The sequence below is a fragment of the Ranitomeya variabilis genome, chromosome 6 (assembly GCF_051348905.1).
Source record: "Ranitomeya variabilis isolate aRanVar5 chromosome 6, aRanVar5.hap1, whole genome shotgun sequence".
In the NCBI taxonomy this organism is placed as follows: Eukaryota; Metazoa; Chordata; class Amphibia; order Anura; family Dendrobatidae; genus Ranitomeya; species Ranitomeya variabilis.
In genome coordinates this window covers 445,040,766-445,063,193 of record NC_135237.1, presented here as the reverse complement: position 1 = coordinate 445,063,193, position 22,428 = coordinate 445,040,766, and the positions used below count along the sequence as shown (strand labels likewise).

General features: G+C 45.6%; 1 protein-coding gene across 1 annotated transcript in view; it reads left to right on the top strand.

Annotated features, from left to right (window-relative positions):
- The window catches only part of PRKDC (protein kinase, DNA-activated, catalytic subunit), a 384,813-nt gene that overhangs the window by 271,906 nt on the left and 90,479 nt on the right, over positions 1 to 22,428 (top strand). The window contains exons 61-65 of the mRNA XM_077270465.1: positions 933 to 1,064; positions 1,788 to 1,955; positions 18,568 to 18,776; positions 18,885 to 19,023; positions 21,137 to 21,322. Coding sequence (XP_077126580.1) covers positions 933 to 1,064; positions 1,788 to 1,955; positions 18,568 to 18,776; positions 18,885 to 19,023; positions 21,137 to 21,322 — 834 coding nt within the window. The remainder of the gene's footprint in view (positions 1 to 932; positions 1,065 to 1,787; positions 1,956 to 18,567; positions 18,777 to 18,884; positions 19,024 to 21,136; positions 21,323 to 22,428) is intronic.

Below are 22,428 nucleotides of genomic sequence, written 5' to 3'. Positions count from 1 at the left end.
CCAGTGAAGGGGTGTATACTGCAGAGGAGGAGTTAATCTTTCTGTTTACTTAGTGTCCGCCTAGTGGCAGCAGCATAACACCCATGGTCCTGTGTCCCCCAATGAGTGGCTCGGAGAAAAAGATTTTACGGTGAGTACACAAAAATCTCCTTTTCTTCTTACCTGTAAAAACCTTTTCACATACCATCCATTGGGGCAACCCCCCCTACGGTGTTTCTTTCCTACAATTGTGCTCGTTCTTTGTGAAAGCTTCCTTGTTTTCTGTTCTTATTGTTATACTAATGCATTTCTTCTTTAATGTTTTTCTGCTTCTCTTCTGCGTAGGACAAACTAATTAGCTCAGTGCTGGCAGGAGGTGTATACCTACGGGGGAGAATGTCCACCTCCTAATGGCAGCTACCTGTAACATATGGTCTTGAAAAAAGGTTAAAAGAAAAAGCCAATTATCAATGTATATTTACCATATTATCAACTTTTCGTATTGTTTGCAGTGGAGTGATTAGCCGTCTTTGTTCTTCTGTATTTAAATACTGGTACTTTTAGACCTTTAGTAGTGATGAGCGAACGTGCTGGGATAAGGTGTTATCCGAGCATGCTTGGGTGCTAATGTTTCTTCGGCGTGCTCGAAAAATATGTTTGAGACCCTAAAGCTGCATGTCTCACGGCTGCTAGACAGCCACAACAAATGCAGGGATTGTCTAACAAATAGGCAATGCAGACATGCAGCCATGGGGTCTCGAACATGTTTAAGTATGCCGATGACACTCGGTTCTCACCCGAGCACGCTCAGATAAGACCTTTTCCGAGCTTGTTCGCTCATCGCTACTCTTTAGTCAGGAGATGCAAAGAAAATGTATAATTTAGGCATTTAAATCGTCCATAAATCACTTTATATATCAATTTTAGAGGTAAATGTTCTTTCTATTTTTAAGGAAATTAAAGTTGAACAAAAGATGAAGCAAGATGCTCAAGTCGTTCTTTATAGAAGTTATCGGCACGGAGATTTGCCTGATATTCAGATTGCCTACAGCTCACTTATTGCACCATTGCAAGCACTGGCTCAGGTCTGTTATGTGCGTTTTGTATATTAAACACACTGCTCTATAGTGTTGTTCCCGCCAAACTAAATTTTATACAGATGTAAGTATTGGATGTCAAAGGCAGGATTCACATTACTGTTATATGTGCGTATTTTTTTTTAGCATTCATATAGTGAACTGAACATTTTCCATAAGTTTCTCTAGTATTCTTAGTTTTTAGGATTTTACTGTGTGTACATAGCAATCCAAAAAAGCAGCTTTCTACTCTCTTTGAGATTGTATGTCAGGGCCTGAGTTCATTGGCTACATAGCTTGTAATGACTGGACTTTTAAATCACAGGATGGATAGACCTGTTAATGATTGACGAAAGATGAAAAAAATGGAAATAAAATGTTCACATATGACCACCAACTGCAGAAGTACTCCCCCTTGTAAGCCGTGGCTGCTATCAATGAGTATATTAATAGTTGTCTTGAGAAATGTTCTGCCGCGCTGAGTGCACTTGGGCACACAAGTTCTAAAGAGCCACTTCCTTCGGGCAGCTGCCATTGCAGTTACAATCCAACAATGTCCCTATGTGCTTGAGGGGAGATAAAAAAAAATCATGAAAAGCACCTGAATGGTTAATAAACTGACAGCAGTTTTGAATATGTTAAGGGATTCTGGTTTTAAAATGGTATCACTAAATGCCTTAATCACTAATGAGTTAAAGAAAAACTAACTCTCTTCTTCTTTTGGTTCTTCAGAAAGATCCAGCTCTGGCAAAACAGCTATTCAGTGCATTATTTTCTGGGATTCTGAAAACAGTCGGCTCTATGGAAAAAAACAGCATTTCTGCTGAACTGGTTAATAAATGCAATCATTATTTGAACAGCACAATGTACTATTTCCCACCTTTCATTGGTTGCATACAGGTATGTGTAGAAATATATTAACATTGTTGTGATATACATATATAGATAATTTTAATCTTTTTCATAACTCCTGCCTTTTTTAACCATTTTGCTGCTGCTACATACACCACCTTTCCCATATGTTTTCTAAAAACGGACTTTATACACATTAGTGAACTACCACCCATTGTGTTATACTCATAGAAGCCGTCATCAATTTTTTTTATCAAGATGTAACGTTTAGCTACAATTAAATCAATATACCTAATTTGGACGTGTCTGTGCACAATGAGTCATCCACAGCTGAACAGTAACTTTGGTATCCATAGTTTCTACCATTAGCAGCTAAGGCTACTTTCACACTAGCGTTAACTGCATTACGTCGCAAATCCGTTTTTTGCCGATAAAACGGATGCGTCAAAAAAAGTGAACAACGTATGCAACGCATACAGCATTTCGACGGATCCGTCGCAAATCCGCTAAACGTTTCCGTCGAAATACTGGATGCGTTGCATACGTTGCATCCGTTTTTACCATCCGTTGCATCCGTTTTTACGACGGATCTGTTTTTAAAATGGGAGGCTCCCAAATTTGATTGACTACTGGAAAATATGGAAAACTCTATAGTTACTGTTTTTACAGCCCATCTTTGAGGGTTTTAGTTTTGTGGCAGCGATGGAAGGTGTTCTTGTGAGGATTGCTAGTTTGGTTACCGACGTTATCTTTGAGACGAATCGCCTGGATATCATAGTGCGGGAGAAGGAGGCGGCAGCGGAAAAACGTAGGATGCTTCTGCAGCAACGGAGACGGAGGCGACTCTGGATACATCCGATTAATGAACTACGGATGATGATAAAGGGATCCAAACCCTAACCCTACCCCTAACCTCACACCTAACCGTTTAATGAACATTTTCTGACAGTCATAGTGTCACGTATTTCAGTGCCACGTATTTAAGTGCCACGTACTATAAATACTATAACTACGTGGTTATACGTGGCACTGAAATATCATGGCACGTAAATACGTGGCACTTAAATGCGTGGCACTGAAATACATGGCACTGAAATATCGTGGCATTTACGTGAAATACGTGGCACTTATGTACGTGGCACTTATGTACGTGGCACTTATGTACGTGGCACCCATGTACGTGGCACCCATGTACGTGGCACCCATGTACGTGGCACCCATGTACGTGGCACTTAAGTACGTGGCCATATATGTGGGGTTGAAGGCCCAGGCCAGGTTTATATAGATTTGGGGGTGTCTGGCCAATTGGCAACAAAATCCAGCTTCTGAGCATGCTCAGTGTAAAAAAACGTATTGCAGCGCTGCATTGCGTCGTACGATGTGTCCCGACGCATCCGTCGCTCATAGGCTTCCATTGTAGCCAACGACGCATGCCGCAGGATGCGTCGCGACACGTTTTTTAGGCGGAGACAAAAAACGTTACAAGCAACGTTTTTTGCCGACGACGTGTCGCCAAATTTCGACGCATCCGTCGTACGACGTACACGACGTATGCCAATCCGTCGCAGTGCGTCGCCAATACAAGTCTATGGGGAAAAAACGCATCCTGCAAACACTTTTGCAGGATGCGTTTTTTCTGAAAAAAGACGTTTTGAGACGGTTTGCAGTTAACGCTAGTGTGAAAGTAGCCTAAAGGCCCCGTCACACATAGCGATTTACCAACGATCACGACCAGCGATACGACCTGGCCGTGATCGTTGGTAAGTCGCTGTGTGGTCGCTGGGGAGCTGTCACACAGACAGCTCTCTCCAGCGACCAACGATCAGGGGAACGACTTCGGCATCGTTGAAACTGTCTTCAACGATGCCGAAGTCCCCCTGCAGCACCCGGGTAACCATCGGGTTACGAAGTGCAGGGCCGCGCTTAGTAACCCGATGTTTACCCTGGTTACCAGCGTAAATGTAAAAAAAAACAAACAGTACATACTCACCATCTGATGTCCGTCAGGTCCCTTGCCGTCCGCTTCCTGCTCTGACTGAGCCGCCGTACAGTGAGAGCAGAGCGCAGCGGTGACGTCACTGCTGTGCTGTGCTCTCACTGTACGGCCGGATCTCAGTCAGAGCAGGAAGCAGACGGCAAGGGACCTGACGGACATCAGATGGTGAGTATGTACTGTTTTTTTTTTTTTTACATTTACGCTGGTAACCAGGGTAAACATCGGGTTACTAAGCGCGGCCCTGCGCTTAGTAACCCGATGTTTACCCTGGTTACCAGTGAAGACATCGCTGGATCGGTGTCACACACCGATTCAGCGATGTCAGCGGGACCTCAACGACCAAAAAACGGCCCAGGCCATTCCGACACGACCAGCGATCTCACAGCAGGGGCCTGATCGCTGGTACGTGTCACACATAGCGAGATCGCTACTGAGGTCGCTGTTGCGTCACAAAACTTGTGACTCAGCAGCGATCTCGCTAGCGATCTCGCTATGTGTGACGGGGCCTTTAGGCTTCTTTCACACTTCAGTTGTTTGGTGGCAGTCTGCTCCGACATAGTGACGGATCGACGGATCCGTCACAATTGTTGAGAAAACTGTTCTAACGGATCCGTTTTTTTGACGGATCCGTTACTTGGGGGTTGTCTGGGAAAAGTATCTACTTTTTGGAGCATGCGCAATTGAAAAAGCGGATTGGGGCGACGGATCTTTCGCCCATAGGGCGGCCATTCTATGGAATGGCGGATGCGACGGATCCGTTTCGAACCGCCATTTCGGTGCAGACAAAAAATGTTATAATGTCCGTCAATGTCTAGATGACGTCCGCCAAATCTTGATGGATCCGTCACATGGCGGATGGAACAGACGACCATCCGCCACAATCCGTCGCTAATGCATGTCTATGGGAAAATAGCGGATCCGCAAAAAAAAAAATGGCGGATCCGCTATTTGAGGAAAATGGCGGTTTCAGACTGATGCCAAAAGACTGAAGTGTGAAAGAGGCCTAACTGCTTGGGCGTAACCATGGATACCTAAGGAGAGGAGCTCTACCTGGTGGCGAGTTAAGGCATAAGCCTTTTTGAACACACTTAGGCAACACTGAGGCAACATTGCAAAGATGGATCAAATTGAGCTCGCTGCTGCCCGTAGAGAAGTGAGTCGCATAACCTGCGTCTTAATGAAACAGAAGACAAACAAAATTGTCAAAGAACTGCTGATGCAGCCTGACAGAGGCAGGCCAGAGCAAGAGAAAAGAATGAAGTAACTGAATCACGTAGAGCATCTAATGCTGCACGACAACAAGCAACACACAATGCACAAAGTGATACACATATTTGACCAAAAAAGAGAACAAGATAGAATACGTGTCCAAAATGCAAGAGCCACTCGACGACGGCAAGTTACATTTGCCGTTAGAGGACTTCTCAATCAAATTGATGAGACACGTATTTAAGAGCACTATGCTGGCTAACTGACATTTCGATGCAAGTTCTGCCAGTCTAAAAATTTCAAAGACGAAATGGCGCAGGACAAAACATTCCCTTCCTGCTGCAAGAGAGGGGCATCCAATTACATCCCATTCGTATGGATGATCAGTTAGTCAAGTTGATGAAAGGAGAGCATCAGCACTCCCGTAACTTTGTGGCTAATATAAGGCAATACAATAGCTCGCTTGCTTTGGCATCAATGGGAGCACAAGTAGCGCCACCTCCTGGGCATGGTCCATACTGTTTTCGAATTCATGGACAAATTTACCACAGAACTGCCCCATTGCATCCCACTGTGGGAAGTACTCCCAAGTTTGCCCAGATTTATATCTTGGACAGTGAAGAAGCATTAAGTAGAAGAAGTCAAGCAAATAAAAAGGGCCTCCCAGCACTGCTATCATCTCTTGAAAAATGAAAGCAATTAACCCACTCGCAAGAGCCTTCACAATGAGGACGGGATTTGAAATAGAGGAAGAGAGGATTGCTGAATTAGAAAATCACGATCCACATGAAATAACAATGTAAATTCTAAATGACTACAATGATGACCAGAGGCGCTACAATGCACCAAGGGGCAATGAAGTAGCTATAATTTATCAAAATGCAATGAGTGAGCCCTCATTTAATAGGGGCATCAGCATTCACTTCAAAAGTGAAAATCAAACTGTTCAAATCAGCTTTCTTCACAAAGTGTGATGCAATGACATATCCACTAATATTCCCATATGGGGACAGCGGATGGACAATAAATTTGACAACTCCAATTGCCCTAAGTGTGCAACATCAAGGAATTGGTGACATTCATCTACCATCCATACCAGTGGATCAAGATCGACAAGAAAAAAATCACCCTGTTGCAGTACTATGCATACAGGCTTGCCATTCGAGATAAGTTCAATCCCCTTTTAAATGCTGGGAAGTTGAAGCAACAATTTATCGTTGACAGTCAAAATTGAATCCGACAGGATCGAATATATAAAACAAAATAAAAAGGCATTACGCGCCGACAGTTATGCCGGCGTTATGGATCACATCCATAATGCTGTTTTACACCAAGGGCTAAAAGCTGGGACACCAGTAATTTTACTGTCCACTTTCATTGGAAGCCCAAGAGCTATGCAGCAAAATTACCAAGACGCCATGACAATTGTCTGAAAATTCGGAAAGCCAGATCTTTTTGTTACAATGACCCGTAACCCAAAGTGGAAAGAAATTACTGAAAACTTAGAACCACGGCAAAGGCCAGAGTACAAACCAAATTTGGTTGCCCGAGTATTTAAAATAAAACTCCAAGCCGTGCTTAACAAGATTTTGAAAAAACACATTTTTGGCCATGTAGTTGCCTATGTACATGTGATAGAATTTCAAAAGCGTGGACTACCACACGCTCACATGCTCTTAATCCTCGGAGAGGAAGATAAACCGAGAGACAAAGAAATTGACGAATTGGTCTTTGCTGAAATCCCAAATGAAACAGCAAATCCAAAACTGCATGAGACAGTGATGAAGCACATGATTCATGGTCCATGTGGCGAAGATCAACCTGGTGCTATATGCATGACAGATGCTCAATGAGCAAAAAAATTCCCAAAGGAATTTTATGCAGAGACCAACCCTAATGTTGATGGTTACCCACAATACCATTGACGCAATACTGGGAAAACCAGACGAGGAACGCGAGAAATTGACAATAGATGGGTAGTTCCATACAACCCCTATTTATTACTCAAGTACAATTGCCATATCAATGTTGAGATATGTGCTTCATTAAAAAGTGTTAAACATCTTTTCAAATATGTATACAAAGGACATGACTGTGCCAATAACAAGTTTGATACATTAAACTGGAATGAACCAGCCATGTACCTAGATTCTCGGAATATAAGCATCCCTGAGGGCATGTGAAGAATCAGAAAAAATAAAATGCATGATGCTTCACATACCATTAAAAGGCTTGCTATTCACCTTGAAAACATGCAGCAAGTGTTTTTCGAAGATGGTAATATGGATATGGTTATTTCGGACTCAAAAGCCTCTACTCTGCAGGCTTATTTTGAGCTAAACAGAGTTGACGCTTCCGCCCATCAGTATTTGTACAGTGAAATCCCTGAACACTATGTCTGGGATAGAAAAGCTGTACCAGAAGGATGGAAAAAAAGAAGGGCTCAATTTGGGAAAACAATTGCCCAAATGTATACAGTCTCTTTAACAGATGGTGAGCTGTATTACCAAAGACAACTTTTACTTCACGTAAGAGGAGCAAAGTCTTATGCTGACTTAAGGACTGTCAATGGAGTAGTACATGACACGTATAAAAATGCGTGCATCGATCTTCATCTTTTGGAAGACGATTCCCAATGGGAAGACGGTATAATGGATGCAATAGCTTTCCAAATGCCCTACCAACTTCGCAAATTATTTGCTATAATGTGTGTATATGGGGACCCAGCTAAACCATTGGCATTATGGCAAAAATATAAAACCAAATTTATGGAGGATTACACTAGGCTGTATATTCCAGAAATTGCTGAGCAACTGGCTCTTCGTGATATTAATGAAGTGCTCGTAAGCAATAAAAAGTCCTGTGCTGACTACGGATTGCCAACTCAAATAAATGTTCCAGATGAAATACTGGACCAACTGAATTATTCTGCAATAAAGCAGGAGGCTGAGCAATTGAAAGCTATGCTTAATGAAGCTCAGAAATCAGCTTTCGATGCAATTATGCAAGCAGTCAATGCTGAATCACAGCCAGACGACACTAGCACACACTGTTTTTTTTCTGGACGGCCCAGGAGGCAGTGGGAAGACATTTTTGTACAGCTGCTTGCACAAGACGCTACAAGCAGAAAAGAAGTCTATATGCTCAGTAGCCTCCACTGGATTGGTGGCTACATTACTACAAAACAATAGCACCTACCATTCCAAGTTTGGCCTTGGAATTACAACAAATGAGACCACATGTCAAAAATTAAGCCAACCTCACTTGAAGCAAAGGAGCTTAGTGAGTCATCTGTCGTTATTTGGGACAAAGTAACAATGACTCCCTGTTTTAATATGAACACTGTGGATAATTTGTTCCAAGACATATGTGGGAAAAAAAGACCATTTGGTGGAAAAGTTTTCATAAACTTTCGTCAAACCCTACCAACAGTGGAAGGTGGAAAAAGAGCCCAAATTGTACAGTCCACCAGTAAATACTCAAAACCCTGGAATCGGTTTTCACGGTTCCAGTTACAACAGAATATGAGAGAGTCTCAGGACGAAGTTGAGTACAACTTATGGTTACTGAAACTTGGCAATGAAGAGTTGTCAAATGTATATGGTCTACCAGAAGACACAATTGAAATCCCGAATTCTTTTATTGAAGAGGGTGATTTAATTGCAGCTATTTTTGGTGACTCAATTGAGATTACCGATGCAACGGTGGAAGCAATTGCCAATAAAGCAATTCTTACGCCATTGAATGACGTTCACGCCTTGAACGACAAAATTCTTAGTCAAGTTCAAGGTGAACACTCACATATCGCTCCGTAGACACAATTGCTGAATAGGAGGGTGTGATTCTCACAGATTACCCTGTTGAGTTTCTTAACTCTTTGAATCCCACTGGGATGCCTCCTCATGAACTAAAGCTGAAGCCAGGAGCTGTAATTATGCTCCTGTGTAAAGTTAACAGAAAGCTTGGTCTTTGTAATGGCACAAGGCTTTATGTGAAAAGCTTAAAAGCAAACGTTATTCATGCCATTGCTTTAAATGGAAAAGCAAAGGGTCAGACAGTTCTTAAGGTACCTTCACACGAAGCGATGCTGCAGCGATAGCGACAACGATGCCGATCGCTGCAGCGTCGCTGTTTGATCACTGGGGAGCTGTCACACAGACCGCTCTCCAGCGACCAACGATGCCGAGGTCCCCGGGTAACCAGGGTAAACATCGGGTTGCTGAGCGCAGGGCCGTGCTTAGTAACCCGATGTTTACCCTGGTTACCAGCGTAAAAGTAAAAAAAACAAACAGTACATACTCACCTGCGCGTCCCCCAGCGTCTGCTTCCTGACACTGACTGAGCTCCGGCCCTAACAGCACAGCGGTGACGTCACCGCTGTGCTTTCACTTTCACTTTAGGGCCGGCGCTCAGTAAGTGTCAGGAAGCAGACGCTGGGGGACGCGCAGGCGAGTATGTACTGTTTGTTTTTTTTACTTTTACGCTGGTAACCAGGGTAAACATCGGGTTACTAAGCGCGGCCCTGCGCTTGGTAACCCGATGTTTACCCTGGTTACCAGTGTAAAACATCGCTGGTATCGTTGCTTTTGCTTTCAAACACAACGATACACGGCGATCGGACGACCAAATAAAGTTCTGGACTTTATTCAGCGACCAGCGACATCACAGCAGGATCCTGATCGCTGCTGCGTGTCAAACTAAACGATATCGCTAGCGAGGACGCTGCAACGTCACGGATCGCTAGCGATATCGTTACAAAGTCGTTTCGTGTGAAGGTACCTTTATTCCAAGAATTGACCTGATTTCCAAAGATAAAAACTTGCCAGTCCAGATGCGACGGCGCCAGTTTCCTGTCATGTTGGCTTTTGCAATGACCATCAATAAATCTCAGGGACAGTCCTTGGATATTGTAGGAATTTATTTGCCTCTCCCAGTGTTTTCCAGGGGAAGGAAAAGCCAACAAATAAGGGTCAAAATATTTGAGACACAAAAGCAAGGTAAACTTATTCCTAACGTTGACAAATGGTTTACTGTCAACTGTGTGTACAAAGAAGTCTTTTATTAAGCTTTTTAACAATTGTAAAAGCCAAAAAATGTTGTACCCAAAAGCGGGACTAACTCATAGCCGCAAACTACGAACCAAACATTGGGCATGGGCATGGCCTTGGGGGCAGATTTTAAGTGCGCTGAACCATGTGAAATAGCTTACACTCAGGAATATTGAGGAATAGCGCTATCGGATAACTCTACTCGTTCATTTCCTTTAGGAATAGGGCTATGGAATAGCTCTACCCATTCACTTTCTTCATGGATAGCACTATCGGATAGCTCTACCCGAACAGTATTAACTACAGAGCTTTTTCATACACAAGGTAGGAGTGGCAGGAGAGGTACACCAGGTATTTATGTTTGCTATTAGTCTGCACATATGCCAGTCTGGTGCATGGGTACACACCATTGCGAGGTCAGTTTGCTGCGTGGTTACACCTCATTGCGAGGTTCGTAATCACAGCGCGCGCCCCAAGGGCGCACATACACTCGTTTTTATTATTTTCTTACAAATAGTTTAACCAAACTAGATGCACAACACCTCTTAAAAATAAAAGTTCACATGTATGCTTATGGCTGCATGCAGACAGTTAAACATTACTCTGTCGCCTCATTGGGGGACACAGGACCATGGGTGTTATGCTGCTGTCCACTAGGAGGCGACACTATGCATAATCTGAAAAAGATTAACTGTGGCTCCTCCTCTGCAGTATACACCCCTGGACGGCGTCAGCCTTCTCCAGTTTTTGCTTAGTGTCGCATAGGAGGGACACCTAAAAGATTTTTTACTCCGTTTTTTCCGACGGGATTACAGATGAAGAAAAGAGGGTCTCCTGTGAGACTCCCGGCATGGCTCCTTCCTCGGCCCCCTATTATGGGGTGCCCAGTTGAAGTAGAGATGGCTATTCCCCATGTTGCTCCTTCCTCAGTCCCTCGGGTGCTGGTTCGAAGTCGAGACCCCCCCCTCCTTCCCCAATTCCTTTTGGTTTCTGGGTTGAGGTCGAGGCGAGGATAAAGCCCCCTGATGGTCACACAGCACCCTCCCTAATCCCCCTCTGGGGGTAATAGGTTGAGACACCTCAGGTAGGGCCTGTACAGGCAGCTTTCTACAGCTCCCAGCAATGGGCCAGCACACTGCGCCTGCATCCAGGGACCCCAGCCCAGCTGTGGGCTCCTGTTGGGGCCGGGGGGAGTGCATGCAGGCATGGCACAGACACACAGGGCTCCCTGCGCCCCTGTCTCTGCGGCAGCACCAGCTCTATACTGCCTCAGGGAGACCCCAACCGGGCTCCCCCTTCCGCTTATAGCCCCACCGCCATCCTGCTTTTAAATCCAGGGGGGTCCGGTTCAGATCCGACCCCCTCCCGGACTTTCGCGCCGGCCTGGAGCCCTTCTGGGCCTTAGGCATCTAATTTAGGCCCCAGCTTCGGCCTAGCTGAAGCTACCGCCTCCTCTCCGCCCCCCGGATGACAAATATGACACTCTATAGTGTCATAAAGGGGGTGGATCAAGACAGAAGGGGCGTGTTTTTACACAGCCTTGCCGCCTTTTTTCCAGCTCTCCGCCCCCCCTTCTCCCTTCTCAGCAGCCATTTTTCTGCTGCAGATTAACCCTGCATCTCCCGGTCTGCAGGACCAGGCAGCCAGTCTCCGGGGGGCACAGGACTGTGGATCTTCGGCGCTGGACCTAGGGGCACACTGGTGGGTTAAGATCACAGCTAGGTTTTTTACTCAGCTGTGAATCCATATTACCTATAAGGCTCCCCTATAGGTTTCTCTACCCCTGTAAGGTCCCTTGCATAGCAGCCCTTCTGCACTCTGTGCACTATGCCGGGCTCAAGGTCCAAGAGAACCAGGCAGGACTGCTATTATGCATTCTGCACAGCCTGCAGGACCGCTCTCCCCAGTGGCAGCACCTACCCGCATTGCCAGAACTGTATACAAACTAATGTGTCAGAGCCCCAAGAAGCCCCTGCCAATGCCTCGGTGTCTAATGCCACGCCGGAATGGGCTACACAGATATCGCAATCTATGAACGCAGTCTATAGATAACCTAAGCTCCACATTGCTTCAGGCTCTGCAGGGTCATGCCTCAGCTATGACCGTTACCCAACAAAGGGAGAACTTGACTCAGGAACAAGATGACCCTGGCACATCCATGTCTAGGTCAGGACGCAAGCGGACCCATAGATCAAGTCCATCTGCATCATCCCATAGCACACGGTCATCCCCCTCTAGGGAGAGGCACCGTAGCTCCAGGTCATCTAGACTGTCCCATTCCAGGGACAGACAATGCAGATCTCCGCAATCCCCGACCAGAGAAGGCCTCCTCTCCGGCTCACTCAGCAGGGGATGCCTCAGTGATACACAGGATTCGGAAGGCATCTGCGACTCTGACTGAGACAGGGAAACGGAGGGGTCCCTGATCCCAATCCCCCCCTAGCAATACAGCGCTAATTGAGGACATTATCTCTTCCATCCATCGGGTGCTGGACATTTCTGATCCGCCACCAGAGGCCCCAGAACATAAGATTTCCTTTGAAGGACCTCTGAAGCCGCCTAAGGTTTTCTCTAACCACACAGAGTTTAAGGCGATCCTTAAAAAGCAGTTCTCACAGCCTGAGAAAAAATTAGCTAATCGCAAATATCTGGAGGCAAGGTACCCCTTCCCACAGAAGGACACCAAGGTGTGGACAGATCCACCCGAAGTGGACCCCCCAGTCTCTAGGCTAGCAGCACAGACCCTCCTTTCACTGCCAGATAGCTCAACCCTCAGGGACGCAGCAGACCGGCAGGTAGAACGCATGGCTCATTCAATTTTCGAGGTAGCAGGGGCATCCTTGGCTCCCGCGGTCGCCTCAGTTTGGGCTGCCAAGGCCATTCTGGCCTGGGCAAAAAATTTACAAGCTCTCCAAGCATCTGCTCCTGAGCTGTCGGACCAAGCGGTTCAAATAGCAGTTGTAGCAGACTACATGCTTCATGCAGCTCTGGATTCAGCAAGGGGAGTAGCGGGGATAGCATCAAACTCCATCACAATTCGGCGTATCCTCTGGCTGCGGGAATGGAAAGCGGACGCAGCCTCAAAGAAGTCCCTCACGCACCTCCCCTACCTCAGTGGGAGACTTTTTGGTGAACAGTTGGACACTATGATATCCAACGCTACCGGGGGTAAGAGTACTTCTATTCCCCAACTCAAACCTAAACGCACTTACAAGAAGCGTAACCAAACTCGATTCTGATCCTTTTGGAATTCCTCGGGCTGGTCCGTCTCGTGTCCAGCACAAAATCGTAACGGTTCCCCACGCAGGGACAACTCACGATCGACGCAATGGTCGGACAAGACCTGGAAGTCAAAAGCAGGCCAGCCTAAGCCCAGAGGAGGAAAATCTCAGACTTTCTCCTCATCATGACTCACGGACTCCGGAAGACACCACACCAGTAGGCGGCCGACTTTTGCTCTTTCATCAAGTCTGGCTGCCTATTACAGAAGACAGGTGGGTCAGGGAACTAGTGTCTTCCGGATACAAAATAGACTTCACCTCCAACCCACCGGACCGATTCTTTCTCTCTGTCCCCCCAAAACCGCCAGCCAAGGCTCGTGCCTACCACCAAGCGGTCTCCTCACTTTTTCAAGCAGGAGTCATAGTACCGGTCCCCACGACCGACCGCTTCAGAGGGTTCTACTCCAATCTGTTCGTAGTTCCCAAGAAAGGAGGCAGCGTACGGCCTATACTAGACCTAAAACAGCTCAACAAATATGTACGGGTCCGTCACTTCCGCATTGGAGTCCCTTCGGTCCATCATTGCGTCCATGGAGAAGGGAGAATATCTCGCCTCCATAGACATACAAGACGCATACCTGCATATACCCATTGCACCTGCCCATCAGAGGTTTCTCAGGTTCGCAATAGGCCAGGACCACTACCAATTCGTGGCTCTCCCTTTCGGACTCACCACGGCTCCCAGAGTGTTCACCAAAGTTATGGCAGCCACCATGGACGTCCTACACTCCAGAGGCATAGTAGTTGTTCCATACCTGGACGATCTACTCATCAAGGCTCCCACCTTCAAGGACTGCGAGCTCAGCATCTCAATCGCAACCGATACTCTCAGTCGCATGGGCTGGTTAATCAACTTACAAAAGTCATCACCAACCCCGAGTCAGTCCCTGACCTTCCTGGGAATGCTATTCAACACCTCCAGGGGTCTAGTGCTCCTTCCCAAGGACAAGGCACTGGCTCTCCGCCTAGGAGTTCGCACCCTCCTCCGCAAACCCCCTCGATCTCCGGTTTGCCATGAGAGTCCTCGGCAAGATGGGGGCAACAATAGAAGCGGTCCCATTTGCCCAGTTTCACCTCAGGCCTCTCCAACTAGCCATTCTCAAGTCCTGGGACAGGAATCCCTTTTCTCTCGACAGGGAGTTCCAGCTATCGTCGTCAACCAGGAAGTCCCTGCACTGGTGGCTCAAGCCAACCTCGCTGGCAAAGGGGAAATCCTTTCTCACAGGTCAATGGAAGGTTCTGACCACCGACGCGAGCCTGACGGGTTGGGGTGCGGTGCACCTACACCACAGGGCAAGTGGTCCCCAGTGGAAGCGACCATGCCCATCAACATCCTGGAAATTCGTGCCATCCTCCTGGCATTGAGGGCCTTCCATCACTTACTGGCAGCCTCTCACATCAGAATACAGTCGGACAATGCCACGGCTGTGGCATATGTGAATCACCAAGGGGGGACCCGCAGTACCCAGGCGATGCGAGAAGTGTCACACATCCTCCGCTGGGCGGAGGACACAGGGTCGGTTCTTTCTGCGGTCCACATTCCGGGTGTGGACAACTGGGAAGCAGACTTCCTCAGCCGACAAGGAATAGACTCGGGAGAGTGGTCTCTCCATCCCGAAATTTTTCGCCAGATCTGTCACCGCTGGGGGACCCCGGATGTGGACCTAATGGCATCCCACTTCAATGCCAAGGTCTCCAACTTCATGGCCAGAACACACGATCCGCGGTCGCTCGGAGCAGACGCTCTGGTTCAGGACTGGACCCAGTTCCAGCTTCTGTACACTTTTCCACCTCTCCCCCTGATATCCAGAGTGGTGAGGAAGATCAAGTAAGAGGGAGTTCCAACCATCCTAATTGCACCGGACTAGCCCAGACGTACATGGTACGTCGACATCGTACAACTTACAGCAGACGCCCCCTGGCGTCTCCCCATCCGCCACGATCTTCTATCACAAGGCCCTTTCTACCACCAGAACTCCGGGGCTCTCAATTTGACGGCGTGGCCCTTGAGACCTGGGTTCTAACCCAGGCAGGGCTCTCGCCGGACGTCATTGGAACCATGATCCGGGCACGGAAGCCAGCCTCTGCCAAGATTTATTACCATACCTGGAAAGCTTTCTTTACCTGGTGCGAATCTCGTTGCCAGATCCCACTCCCTTATTCCCTACCCAAAGTACTTGGTTTTCTCCAATCCGGTCTGGAGGCCAGGCTGTCATTGGGCTTGCTTAAGAGCCAGGTGTCAGCCCTCTCAGTGCTTTTTCAAAGGCGCATTGCTACCAAGCCGCAAGTAAGGACTTTCCTTCAGGGGGTTTCCCAATTGGTTCCCCCCTACAGACGACCACTAGAAACGTGGGACCTCATCCTGGTCCTGACAGCATTGCAGGAACCACCCTTCGAACCCCTTAAGGAGGTCCCGCTCCGCCTTCTCTCCCAGAAGGTGGTTTTCCTGGTGGCAATCTCCTCGCTACGCAGGGTGTCTGAACTGACAGCACTCTTCTGCAGACGGCCTTTCCTGGCTTTTCACCAGGACAAGGTAGTTCTTCGTACGGTACCATCCTTCCTCCCGAAGATTGTGTCCAACTTCCACCTCAATGAGGAAATTTCACTACCATCCCTTTGTCCGGTTCCGGTTCATAGAGTGGAGAAGGCTCTGCATACGCTTGACCTCGTCAGGGCATTGCGTATATATGTGTCTAGGACTGCGTCCTTCCGGAGGTCTGATTCTCTTTTCCTCCTTCCGGAAGGCGGCCACAAGGGTCTGCCAGGTGGATCAAATCCACCATACAAGAGGCCTACCGCCTTAAGAATTCTCCTCTTCCAGCCGGTATTACGGCACACTCTACACGGGCGGTAGGGGCCTCCTGGGCCATTCGGCACCAGGCTTCGGCACAACAAGTGTGTAAGGCGGCCACTTGGACTAGCCTACACACGTTTACTAAACACTACATGGTTCATACCCAGTCCTCAGCGGACGCGAGCCTGGGTAGATGTGTCCTGCAGGCGGCGGTGCCCTAAGTATAGGGGCCTGTCTGCACAATATTCGTCCATTGCTTCTCACCCAGGGACTGCTTTAGGACGTCCCATGGTCCTGTGTCCCCCAATGAGGCGACAGAGTAAAGGAGATTTTTGTGTACTCACCGTAAAATCCCTTTCTCTTAGCCTCTAATTGGGGGACACAGCTCCCACCCTGTTGCCCTTTTCGGGCTGTTGTTACTGTTGAGTTCTCATATTGTTCTTTGAGCTCATACATAGTGGCCTTCTTATAGGCATGTCTATGTTATTCATGTTACGTTCCTCCTACTGCTTTTGCACAAAACTGGAGAAGGCTGATGCCGTCCAAGGGTGTATACTGCAGAGGAGGAGCCACAGTTAATCTTTTTCAGATTATGCATAGTGTCGCCTCCTAGTGGACAGCAGCATAACACCCATGGTCCTGTGTCCCCCAATTAGAGGCTAAGAGAAAGAGATATTACAGTGAGTACATTAAAAATCTCCTTTTTCACATGCATTGAGTACATAAAAAATATCAGTGATCAAGATGACAATGAAAATCCAAGCAATTGGGCTGCAGGTTATTGGTGACTGCTCGTCTTCCAACTCCTTTATTAGAGGAAAGAAGGTCTTGTATATGTAACAGAGCACATATCCTCTGAATAGTAAGAGGGGAGCTAGGTCACTGTGAGACCAAGTTCTCATGAGCGTATTTTCAGTTTAAGTGCTATCCATAAAAAAACGCGGAGCACATGGCGAGACCAATGTTATTCAAAAGGGCAGAGCAGATGAGCTTTTTTTTTTGTTTGGATCAAACTGCAGAATGCAGTAGTTATCTTCTGTGTGTCGGATGTGACTCGCCTGTTAATGGGTGCACAAAAAAGAAAAAAAGAATTTCAAATTTAGCTACCATGCAGCATCCAATTTTTACAGATACATTTCAATTCTTCTGCATAGGAAACTATTAATTATGAGTGAGCATTCTCACATAAGGTGTTACAGATTTTATTTTCTGAGCATAGCTATTACAGTATATACCCGAGTATAAGCCGACCCGAGTATAAGCCGACCCGAGTATAAGCCGAGACCCCTAATTTTGCCACAAAAAACTGGGAAAAAACTTAATGACTCGAGTATAAGCCTAGGATGAGAAATGCAGCAGCTACTGGTAAATTTCAAAAATAAAAATGGATACCTGTAAAAGTAAAATTAATTGAGACATCAGTAGGTTAAGCGTTTTTGAATATCCATATTGAATCAGGAGCCCCATATAATGCTCCATACAGTTCATGATGGGCCCCATAAGATGCTGCATACAAAATATGCCCCATATAATACTCCAAAAGGTTTAGTATGGGCTCCATAAGATGCTTCATACAAAAATGCCCCATACAATGCTGCATAAAGGTTGATTATGGCCCCATAAGATGCTCCATAGAATATTATGCCCCATAATAATGCTGCACAAAGGTTGATGGCCCCATAAGATGCTCCATAGAAAATGTGCCCCATATGCTGCTGCTGCGATTAAAAAAAAAATGACATACTCACCTCTTGTCCTGAGCAGGCGGGGACACCGGCACTTGCGATACTCACCTGTCTCCGTTCCACCGCTGCGCTTCACACCTGAACGTCACAGGCAGAGGACACTGAAGATGGAGCGGCATGCAGCGGTGGTATGGGGAAGGGTGAATATCGCATGGCTCACCTCCCTCGTTATACTCACCCTCCCTGCGCAGTCCCTGCTTCTCCAATGCTATGGCGCCAGCAGCTTATTCCGGCGTTCAGGAGTCACTGGTACCGATCATTAAAGTAATGAATACGCGGCTCCACCCCTATGGGAGTGGAGTCGCGTCCATATTCATTACTTTAATGAGCGGTACAACGTGACCGCTGAACACAGGAAGCGCTGCGGGCGCCGGAGAAGCAGGGACATGCACAGACACGTCGGGAGCAGGATAGTATGATGGACAGCTGCCGACCCCCTGGGACAATGACTTGAGTATAAGCCGAGAGAGGTACTTTCAGCCTAAAAAAATGGGCTGAAAATCTCAGCTTATACTCGACTATATACGGTATTTGAATTGCAACATGTGTATATATATTTTAAAAAAATTATGATTTTTTTTATTTAGGATATGTGTTACCAACATAATGAGCTGCTCCTTCTAAACCCAGCAAGTGTCAGCACAAGTAGCATAGAAAGTTTGCAGCAGTCAATCGGCATACTACTGCTCGAGAAAGCATTACAGTCCATTTCACCACCAGAGGAACCTCCATCGAAGAAGAAGCGTGGAAGGACCAACGTTCCTCCAGATGTTCAGAGATGGATACAGCTTGCACGGTGAGTCCTATGGATGTAGAAGGTTTCTTATATAGTCATAGACGTGTGACCGCTCAGTTTGTGATGTGTTTATTCTCTGAGTTTAACGACAGATCTTTGTTCTTTAAGGTTGTATCGCTCTATTGGTGACTATGATGTTCTTCGAGGCATTTTCAGTAATAAGATTGGAACAAAAAGTATTACTCAGTGTGCGCTGGATGCAGAAGCAAGATCTGACTATGGAGAAGCTGCTAAGCTTTATGATAAGGTACATGCGTAGGGCATGAATTAGCAGGAGGCCAATAATGTACAGTATTAGAGATAGCATGAGACCATTGTTCATTGACATCTAATTTTATTAAACAGACCAGTATTTTCTTTTCTAAAGAATCATTATACCTTCTTTTTTCAATTAATATAGTTCATTTGTATGAAGAATTAACATTAACTATTTGGTAGTGAAAATAGGAACGGCAAGTGTTACATTTCATAAGGGGGATAAGTCACCAGAAGGGCCTAACAGTGCCCTCTTCTCCCTCTACCATTAAGACCACATGTACACATGACCGTAACATGCATCTTGGGGTTTGGATATATGGCTTTTGTCTAAGTGACTGTTGGCCAACTGCTATTAAAGCCTCTGGCATGGCTAAGCAGCTTCAGTGCACTACTCTGCCCCCGAAATTGGGTATTCTGCCTCCTTCTCTGGCGATTCTCAGTGCTGGCTTACCAAGAGCAAACAGCTGGTGTCTGCGCTCATTCACTGCTGGAGTTCCTATCTAAGGGTATTTTTTTGGCAAATTTTCAGCTGCATGTCACAGTACTCGCAAAGTCAATGAGATTTCAGAAATCAAATGCGCACACCTTCGTTTTTTTCCTGACTGTTTTGTCATAAGAGAGCTTGGTTTTTGCACACTGCATCCTGTTACTTGTTTTAGCGTTTTTTTCTGCGTTCTTCATTGAAAGCAATGGGTAGTGCAAAAAAAACCGCAGGTATCGGGTTTTGCTGTGTTTTGATGCCAAAAACTGATGAAGTTGAATCTGATTTTTTTTTTTTATGCACTGGACTTTATCAGCATGCACAAGAGACAAATGTACGTGATTTAAACTGCAGTAAAAAATGCAGAAAAACCTTCTTTTTGTAACCAGCCTAAACTTAACACAAAAAACTTGGCAAAAATGCAACGTGTGAAGCCTTAGAATGCACACACCCAAGTTTCTCCTCTGTTCTGCTCTACAGAACTGAAGCAGATTGTCAAAATTCAGGGGTTGGAACAGTGCATTGCAGCTGCTCAGCCCCACCAAGGGTGCACTGAGCACCCTAATTGGCAAATGGTAATAAGGAGTGTTTTTTAAAGGCAATTTTGGGTGAGATAAATGCATTCTCCCTTTTATCCCTTCCAGGCATTGGTCGTACTGGTACGCCCCCGTCTTTGATGCAGGCTCAGAAACTGAGCCTGCATCATACAGGCATTCACTGCCTTTTTTTACCCAGACAGCATCTGCCCGTTAAAAGCCCCAGCTGCTGCTTTTAACCCCTTAAATGCAACTGTCAAGCATTGAAATAGGCATTTCAAGATTTAAAATGCTTTGGACCATGCGCCCATCAGACCGTTACAGTACCACAGGCTGCTGAATGCGTGCCTTGGCAGTCGAGGGCCTGTTGGTGCCTGCCATGACAATGCTCCTGTAAAGACCAACCTGTGGTTGGGCTTCATAGGGTTGGTGATTTTTACTATATACTGCAGTACTTTTGTATTTCAGTATGTAATATAAGACATCGGACAGTCACGGGTTCAATTCCTTTACGGAGACTGAAAAATAAAGTAATTAAATTAAAAAAAAAAACTATGAAAAAAATTCCCCATCCCAACTTGAGTTTTCTTGGGGTTTTTGCGCTTTCATTTTCCTTCTTCTAAGAGGCTAAAAAAAAAAAAAAAAAAAAATGTGCCCTATTTTTGGCCAATGGAACTGTGCTTTTTTCTTGGTGAGCCAACAATTTTATTATTACATATTGGAGTTTTCATCACTTCTTATTCTTATCTCTCTGCAGCATTTACCAATGAGGTTAACGTTATAGCTTGATAGACCAGACTTTCACAGACACCATTATACCACACTTTTATTTTTGAAAAAAAAATAATGTTTTGTTTTCAATGGGGGAAAAGGGTGGGTGACTAGAATTTTTTTTTTTTTAGTTTTGAAAAACTTTTTTTTTAATGTGCAGTGTTACTAGGTGGTACTAGCGATGAAAGTGATCACCTTATGTGGTCTCATGTGACATTTGGGTAAGCATTTTTTTGTGACTTGAGATTGCCAGTGTACAGTGTACCGATGCCATGTGAAAAGTGGCTTAAACCTGGATGTCTTTCTGGTACTAGGCTCTGCAGGAGCCATTTGATGATGGAGAACCTTCTGATGCGGAGAAGGATTTTTGGGAGATCGCTTCCATGGACTGTTACAATCATCTCACCGAGTGGGAACCACTGCAGTATTGCTCGACCGTAAACATTGACAGTCAAAAGCAGCCAGACCTCAACAAGATGTGGAGCGACCCTTTCTACGAGGTGATATCTGCATTTATTTTTACTTATATTATAACCTACATGTGAAGGAAATAACACACTATAATCAACCGAAAAGTGTTTTTTGCTTACAATGTGACGTTATAGCTGAATACAGGAACTTAAGTCAACAAAATACCTGTAAATCCATGTTCAAATGAATAGGCCACATGATGGGATAAAAAAAAAAAAGTTTATTCGTAAATACACAAATTACAACACTCACGTTTTTAAAGGAAAAGTACATAAATACAAAAAACGCATAAAAAATACACAAAAAGATGGAGGTGGAGAAACAGGAATAATGAGCATGTAATGATTGCATAAATATTATTGATGTCTGCAGGGGTGAATTACATGTAACTATGCCCCCCATTTCAGTTTAAAGTGCTTGGACCCCCCCTCCAGCACTTGATGTTTCACATGTCAAATAATATTTTTGGGAGGTCATGTGATGAACATAAAAGTGCTTTGCTGCACATCAGTCAAAGTTATCAATCTGCAAATAGCGGTGTGCCAAATGTTTCTTTGTCGGTGCCATACATAACAATAGAGGATACTATTTAATAAGGTACAGTGCTATACATAACAAGAAGGAATACTATGTAATGAGGGACAACACTATACAAAACAAGAGAAGATGTTAAATAATAAGGGAATGCACTATGGATAACGAGCAAAACGTTCTTTCGTTGAGTGAAATGATCTTTTGCACAGCGCAAAAGATCATCATTCTCGGCAGTGCATCGTTCTGTGTAAAAATCCCCTACCCTACACCACTGAATATATTATGTACCACACTATTGGTATTTAATTAGTTATTGTGAAGCCCACTATTCAAAATATACATTTTTAAACCAGCACTGTAACCCCATTAATATATTTGCTATATAATCTGAGAGCACCATGATGTTGGAGCAGAGACTCTGAATCCAGCGACGTGTCACTTAGTGGGCTGTGTTTTGTTGTTTCAACATGATCAGCATTAGCTGATTATCACTAGAGGACAACAGGCCTCGTGCATCCTAGTCCAACCACACCCCAGCACTGATTAGCAGCTCTCTGTCACTATACAATGTACATAGAAAGCTGTGGTGTGGGAAAAGTTA